The 8179-nt window shown below is 34.2% G+C and overlaps 1 protein-coding gene across 2 annotated transcripts; it reads left to right on the forward strand.

The window, feature by feature from the left end:
• The first annotated feature begins 2336 nt into the window (after positions 1-2336).
• LOC107827350 (2-phytyl-1,4-beta-naphthoquinone methyltransferase, chloroplastic) lies at positions 2337-7927 on the forward strand. Of its 2 annotated transcripts, none has more exons than XM_016654451.2 (7): positions 2337-2541; positions 2640-2704; positions 3614-3704; positions 5122-5210; positions 5455-5650; positions 6494-6593; positions 7634-7927. In XM_016654451.2, the coding sequence occupies exons 1-7, from the start codon at positions 2422-2424 to the stop codon at positions 7732-7734; spliced, it is 762 nt and encodes a 253-aa protein (XP_016509937.1). In that variant the 5' UTR covers positions 2337-2421; the 3' UTR covers positions 7735-7927. The 2 variants fall into 2 exon arrangements, with proteins under 2 accessions (XP_016509937.1, XP_016509939.1); XM_016654453.2 differs by having other exon boundaries at positions 2362-2501.
• The last annotated feature ends 252 nt before the right edge of the window (positions 7928-8179 follow it).

The following is an 8179-nucleotide window of genomic DNA, read 5'->3' on the forward strand; positions in this document are numbered from 1 at the left end:
ATGCTCTAATACTAATTATTATTTAGCTTGCACCTACACACAAGATGGGGGAGGAAGATGAATTGTGTCTTACCCGATTTTTGCAAATCAAATAACTTAGTTCTTTGATATATCCAAGACAAACACAAACATCTAGTAAAATGCGAAATGCAAAGAACACATCGATTTACGTGGAAAGTCTCCTTGCTCAGGGGAGTAAAAATCATGATCTACCTTTTCAAAGAGCAATTTTAGGCTACAACTCAATAACCAATGAGACTAACTCTAGTACCCTACCCTTACTATCAACTCAAATTGCAGCGATCCCTTTCTAAACTAACTCTAGTCTAGAAAGTGACACAAAAATTTCAATATTTTTGTTCTAACCTATGATTATACTTCTCAACAGTAAATAAGTTATAATGCAAGAAAAATAGATTCAACCTAACAACTAAAGAACTAAGCAGCTTCATCTTTAGGAATAGGTTCTTTAGTTGAGCAGCTTGAATCTTTTGAGAGCACCTTCTTTCCATGATTGCTATTGCCAAGAGTAAATACTTAATTTTGTAAATAGTATTGTTTTGAGCTATAGCAATATGTCTCTTTATATAGGTGTGAATGTGGCAAAAAATCTTCTCCAATTAATGCTTCAAAACCTAGAATATTTTGGTTAAGAAAAACCTCTCCTAATTTGATTTGGTTTCCCTATATGTTTTCACCTCATCAACTTTTTCCTTCCATGCAAGTTCATCCCTTATTTGTTGAAACCTTTTTAGAACATAGATTTCTCCAGTTAAGATCTTTTTTTATTGCACGTGAACTGACTTCCTTCTGGAATCCAACTTGCACATGTATTTTCTCTTTCCACTTCTAGTCAGCATTTTGCATCATCCTGCCATGAACCTGATTCTTTTGACATCTGCATATCATATATGTACACCAGTTTAGTAGCATAGTATCTTATTCATAAAATCTGTTCTTTCAATACAATTGATCCTAGTTTATCAATCATCAAAACACATCCATGCTAGAACATGCTCAACTCAACACATCTAACTAATCGGTAACCGTTTAGGTTAAAAGGCAAAAAGTTTATCTATGGTTAAACTTAATATTTTTCCTATTGGTCGGATGAAATTAATTAGGTAGCAAGAATGTAAATTCACATAAGAAAGGTTCGTCTATTGGAATGGTTAAGATCATATCGTTGATAAGTCGTAACTCAATGGACCACACCAGAAAACTTAAACCTGCACAAGTTACATAAAAGTTAAGGACCGACTCTTTTCAAGGTTAGTTTGTAAATTTAACACTGAAGAAGCCTAGCAGGTATTTCAAAAAGAAATTTAAGAAAATAAAGAAAAATCTAATGGGACATGTAGACGTGGGTCAAAATACAATGCACTTCGAGGCAGGGCGGGATAGGTTGAAATTTTACGGGTTAAAATAGAATGTGCACCACCCCGCACCGCTTGTCATCCCCATATGATAGTAGTATACATCGTAAGTAGTTCTAGTTATGTTGGATTTAAAATTATTTTATCGATTTCTAATTTGTCATATAATAATACTTCTTTTTCCAATTATAGGTGTCATAATTTCTTTATAGTTTGTCAAACAAAAATATTTTTCCTATTTAAATTTTTTATTTTATTTTAACAATTCTGCCAAGACAGTTGTATCAAAGGTAGCTTCCCAGTTTGAGCATGACAATTACAAGCAGATACTCAAGGGTATAACATGAAGGGTAAAATTCTTGCCTTAGTGGGGTATGGTAGTGGAAAAACAACCTTGTTAAAGATATTGGGCGGAAGATTAGAGAGATAATTTATTATTATATAAATGTTTGTATCTTTTTTTATACCACAAATTTTAGTTCTTTATATAATTTTGCAACTAGTCAAATAACGTCACACTAAGGGGTCATTTGGTACGAGGTATAAGGGTGATATAAAAATTTAATATCACCTTAATACTCTGTTTCGTTAGCAAACCAGGTATAAGTTATTTCAATGTTAATTTTAACACCGGAATAACTTATACCTTATAGAAGGTGGGGTAATTAGCATTGATATAAATTATACCTTCTTCTTAGAAATTATGTAATTGTCATTCTTAATACAACATACCAAATAATGAATAAACAACAATCCTAGCATAACTTATCCCAATATAACTTATACTGACATAACTTATACCGATATAAATTCTTTTCCAGCCAAACGACCCCTAATTTTTTCTACCCTTCCTCAAGGTCTTCTTTTTTGCTTAGCACTTGAACAAAAGTAATTGATTTCAATTTACTTGGAGTCATTTATCATTTCATGGGTTCAAATTGAGAAATTTACAATAGTGAGGGACCAAACTGACATTATCCTTTAAAGACGAAGAAGTCATCATCAGATTCTCGGAGGAAGAGCTTCAGCTAACAAAGGAGTAACAATGGCTTCCCTTCACCTTGCTATTCCTTCACTTCCCGGACCCACACGCCAATCGACAATTCGGTGTTCCGGTGAACAACGGCAAGCACTTTTTAACCGCATTGCCCCTGTTTATGATAACGTGCGCACCACCTCTGCTGCTGCACTAAAAAGAATCTCCATTCACTATTCAAATTGTCACTTCTTATGTTTACTGTGTGCACATTTTCATGTTTGCAGTTGAATGATCTCCTGAGCTTAGGTCAACACCGTATATGGAAAAGAATGGCCGTTTCTTGGACCGGGTAAAATTTCTTCCTCCTTCCGTCCCGTCCTAATTTGTGTGACAGTTGTTTGCTTGTGCACGAAGTTTGAAAAAATATACCTTTGAAATAATTGTGACAGTTGTTTGCTGCCTATTTTATTTGACACTGTTACCATTTCTCATATGACACTGGAGTCCAAATCTTCTCTTTGAACATATTTTTAATATATTTTGCAAATATTTAATTAAATAAAGAGTTAATATGTAAATTAGAAAATTAAGGAATGTGTCCCAGTTTAGACTGTTATTGGATAATTTGACCTGTTACATTGAAACCCTTCATATTTTTGGAATTTAGGAAAAAATGGAAGTTTAGTTGCCCTTCTTTGGGTAAAGCCTAATGCAGATCCATGATTTAAGCAGTATGCATTCCACCGTTAAAGTTCTTAGCTCTGAACTTATTTTACTTTTAAAATTAACCGTTCAGTTGTTGAAATCTTAGTGAGTTTTCACATATATATCCATACTCGGCATTGGAAATACTGGGTTCGGATGAACCCATAGCCGAAGAGCTGCATCTGTCACTAGGTAAAGCATGAGATGCTTGTGCTTTGTAAATAAATTGAGAATGGTTAACATTGAAATAAAGTACTTAACTATTTTTTGGAAAGTGAAAACATGCTGGACATCAGGAATGTGTTTAAGTTATCCTGCTAATAGAGTAACTAATCCATGTGCACTATATTACTATACTTGGCTATTAAATGAACGAAAATCTTACCCTGTTAGTGCATATTATTTAAATTCATTTTAAAGGGAAGAATGACAGGACACGGGAAAGAGGGAGTAGAAATTTCAGATTTTTACCTCTGTTCTTAGGCATATAATTCTTGAATTTGAACTACATTTATGTTCTAGTTAAGCTGGAACATTCGAGATTGTATTGCAGAGCTAAAGATGGGGACAATGTACTGGATGTGTGTTGTGGAAGTGGGGATTTGACATTTCTTTTATCTGAAAGAGTTGGATCCTATGGCAAGGTCTCCGTTTCTTTCCTTCTGCTATCTCTGGTTTAGTTTTATTCCTTTTTATTTTTATTTTTTATGTAACATTGCGGTTTTGCTGGTTATTATGCACCATTTCTGAAGAAACTCAATTCTTCCATTGACCATTCTGAGAAATTCAGTAAGCTGATCCTGTGGAATTTCCAAATGTCAAGACATATTTATCTTTCCTTTGTTTTGTGGTAAATGAAAGCAATAAGAAAAATAGGAAAGAAAAGAAATGAATTACTGTGGCATTGAACTATCATGCGGAGATAAGAAGTAAGGAAAGATAACATTCTTACAAGGAAGAGAAAAAACTTGTGCCTTCATTCCTAGTTCCTTTCAAAAGGTTTCCATTTCTCCTCCTTGTCTAAAAAGTACTTATCTGTCATACTAAATGCAACTTCCCTGGGTGCCTCGTTAACTGTTTTATAGTGACCTGTTGTTGTGTTATGAGAATCAGAAATTCACTCTTTATCTCTGTTCAGTCAATTTTTTTTTTTTTTTTTGCTAATCGACATCCTTCATAACTCGGCAAATTCCTGTGTTGCTTGATGCATCTTCCAGTTCCTGCCTATCTGTTTCTGCTTAATGAAAAACCTCGTTGAAGAAATCATGGCTCCTATGACTAAGTAAAGGAGACCATCTCTATGGCTTAAGTTTTATAGCTCCTTAGTACTCACCGAAAGGGAAAAACAAAAATTTCTTGAATGACCTTGAACCTGGTAAGATATTGTCACTTCTAGTTTGTCTCTAAGTCTTCATTTTAGGTTCATTTTGTGAACTGTGTTTTACCTCTTCTCCTCTAGTGAGCATCTAGATAATAACATCATTTAGCAGTTTTCAAGTTCCCTCGTCTAATGTTTCCTGTTTTACTACTTCCAAATCTCAACTTATCCTGTCCTGCATTATCACTCAACTTTCTGAATGCCAGATTTGTTTCAATATGTGAAGTTCTTCTATAAATCTTAGCCAGTTAGTTGTACTCAGATCTCAGGGTTTTGTTTCATGATATTTCCTATGTCAATTTCTAGCCTGATGATTAATGTTTCTTTTTGTTGTCCTTCCTTGTTCTTCATGTTTTTGGGTCTTTCGGTTGCTAATGGCTATTGTTTTCATTTGAGTTGGCTCCCAAACAAACGAAAGCTGCACTTTTCGCATATTTAAATGTTCCATTTTTTTTATTTATTTCAGAAATGTAACAAAAAACTGCTCACAGCAGAGCGGCATGATTCTTATGTCGCTAAAATATGTATCTTCTCAGTTATTTGACTATATTTTGCGTACTTTAAATCCAGATTAATTTTTGCAATGTAAGTGGATTACTTGATGAAGGGTAGCCTAGGCTAGTTATCTTAATTCATGAATTTTCTGATGTCAAATCTCACTGAACTGGCCTTTTCCCTTGCAGGCGGTTGGTCTTGATTTCTCAAAGGAACAATTATTAACCGCTTCGACTCGGCAGAAATTACGTTCAAAGACATGTTACAAGAACATTAAGTGAGCATTGGTAATTAAACTGTCAATTTATTCAAACAAATTATGTTTGGAAGGTTATTTGCCAACAAAATGTTAGCAAAATCTGCTTTTAAAAATAAAATTTAGTCAAGTTCCAAAATGTTTTCACACTACTTTTACCAGTTACATGTGCATTATCTTCTGTACTCTTACCTTCTTACTCCTTCCAGTTAGCTTTTCATGTTCCCTTAGTCATTGTGAAGTATTAATGCATATGATAATGAAGGTGGATGGAAGGCAATGCACTTGATTTACCCTTTCCTGACTCCTCCTTTGATGCCGTTACAATTGGCTATGGATTACGAAATGTGATTGATAGACATAAAGCTATGACAGAGATACGTCGAGTCTTAAAACCAGGCTCAACAGTATCTGTTCTTGACTTCAATAAAAGCATCAACCCCTTGAGCACCACAATTCAGGTATTTGTTGGCAGGTTAATCCATTCTTTTCGCATCAACCCAAATTTTTTATTTTATTATATTTATTATTTTTTCTTAATCACCCAAAAATCTGTAAAGTAAGTTATTGGTTTCATTATCTTTTGCTTTATCTGATGTAAAACTTTCTATGCTTTTAAGGGATCATTGCAGTTCCATCTGAACAATTGAAATAATGATGGGCATTAACCATTTCTGAAACACTTGTTTGCAAATTAGGAAATTCAGTGGGACCTCCTTGGCTTTTTAAGAATGTAGTCAGTGCATACCTTTTTGGCCCTTATACAGAACATATTGTTACTTAGCAAAAATGATGACAACAATGGAAACAGAGTAGACTCTTGAAGCTTATCCTGTTCTTTTAGGGTGCAGGAAAAGCGGGAGCAGGGGAATGGGAAGGGGAAGGGGAAGGAGAAGGGGGAATTTGCTTTATGAGAATTCAGAAGGATATAGAAGGGAAATAGAGATCTTCAACCGTCATAAGTTGGACAATTTTAAGTGATTGAATATTTTGTGTAAGTATATAGCTCAAGATATTACCCCACATAATGCCAGTAAAATTGCTATATGCTGAAACTGCATCCATATACATTTTCGACTAGTTTTTCTGTAAAGGCGGGACCAATATTTGTTCACATGACAAAAAGCAAGCCACTTCCTATCCATCAGATGCCAGGGATTAATCTGTTATTCTGCATTATTGATAATTCCGTTATCTCTTTTACAGATTGTTATGTTTGCAAACTTCTTAATGTTTCTCCCGCTTCTCATGAGTAGTACTAGTAGCATAATAATATTTATCCAATTTTTTTGTGTTCTATTTAGGAGTTGATGATTGACAATATAGTTGTTCCAGTAGCAAGTGGTTATGGCCTACAAGATGAGTACAAATACTTGAAAAGCTCTATCAAGAACTTTCTGACAGGTCCGGTCCTTTCACCAATGTAGTTTAAGCAGTTTTCATTGGCTAACTTCTACTCTAAGGGGTCATTTGGTAGGATGCAGTAGATAAAATAATGCATGCATTAACTTTTGGTATTACTAATCCTTTGTTTGGTACACTTTTTTCAACCTATGTATTACTAATGCAAGTATTAGTTATATAACCTATTTGGTATTATCCTATGTATAACTAATACATAGCAAACCATGGTATTAACAATACCAAGGCTATTAATGGATGCATTAGCATGGTTAAAGACAAAATTATCCTTAAAGTCTCTTAAAGGTAAAGAATATGGAGGGCAGTTTTTGTAAACAACTAATTTTCTTAAAAATTATGCAATACATTTTAATTTTTAATACACCACACTAAATAGTGAATGAGAAATAATCTCTGCATAACTAATGCTTGCATTACTAACCCATGCATTACTAATTCCTGCATTATCAATATACTTTATTCAACACTATTCTTATACACCCTACCAAACGACCCCTAAGCAGTTCTGAAGCCTTCTGCATGCATAGTATTAAGATATGTTATGTAGATTTTGGATTTAGAAATAGAGTAACATGAGTAACCTCTTAGTCTTAAATAAGTTTAATTTGATGCACCCATCGGCCGTCGAAAAGAAAAACAACCTTTCTTCATCTATTCCTTATTTTCTTCTGGAAAAACATGTTATTCTATTAATTGGGTTGTATTTCTCAAATCTCTTCATGTCCAGTTTCATTTATCTCCCTTGCTTGATTACAAAACATACTGATTAGAACCGGAGACTCATTCTCTGGGAGAAAGATTGAGCTAAACATGATGCATTGAAGAAGAAAATAGAGGAATCACAACTTTCCAGCTATCACTATTGTAATGGTTAAATAAAAAATTAAAAAAGAAAAGAGTGCACACTGAAGTTGACATCAAATCTCTCCCTGGTGAAGCGAAAACGACTCTTAATTTAGTGAAATTGTTGTATTCGTTCCTGTTGTGATTTATTCATGTTAAAAGGATGATTTGTGATACAGGAAACGAGTTAGAGATGTTGGCTCTTGAAGTAGGATTTTCCACTGCCAAACATTTTGAGATAGGGTTCGGACTTATGGGCAATTTGGTAGCCATCCGATAGAATGATTTCAACTGCTTCATCTTCCTCCTGCCTTCAAAAGCGAGAAAAGATGCAGTAACAAGAGGAATGAGTGGTATTTTCACCAATAAATGTTTAAAACTTTTTATACGGATTTCAATCATGCCTATTAGTGTATTGAGTATTGCACCCCGACTGACTGAAGATGTGTGATATAATATACTTTTCACAACTATTTGTTGCCTGTCTCCTAGTCCTTTCCCCTCTCTATGCTATGAAAGATGCAGTAACAAGAGGATTGAGTGGTATTTTCACCAATAAATGTTTAAAACATTTTACATGGATTTCAATCATACATATTAGTGCATTGAGTATTGCACCCTGACTGACTGAAGATGTGTGATATAATATACTTTTCACCACTATTTGTTGCCCGTCTCCTAGTCCTTTCCCCTCTCTATGCTATGAAAGATGCAGTAACAAGAGG

The sequence above is a fragment of the Nicotiana tabacum genome, chromosome 8 (assembly GCF_000715075.1).
Source record: "Nicotiana tabacum cultivar K326 chromosome 8, ASM71507v2, whole genome shotgun sequence".
Lineage (NCBI taxonomy): Eukaryota > Viridiplantae > Streptophyta > Magnoliopsida > Solanales > Solanaceae > Nicotiana > Nicotiana tabacum.

What these genes read in the sequence shown, in the direction of transcription:
- LOC107827350 (XM_016654451.2), top strand. Translation starts at nt 2,422, where the DNA reads ATGGCTTCCCTTCACCTTGCTATTCCTTCACTTCCCGGACCCACACGC. An exon ending in TTGCCCCTGTTTATGATAAC is followed by an intron (nt 2,542 to 2,639) that starts GTGCGCACCACC and finishes TCATGTTTGCAG; the next exon opens with TTGAATGATCTCCTGAGCTT. An exon ending in GAGTTGGATCCTATGGCAAG is followed by an intron (nt 3,705 to 5,121) that starts GTCTCCGTTTCT and finishes TTTCCCTTGCAG; the next exon opens with GCGGTTGGTCTTGATTTCTC.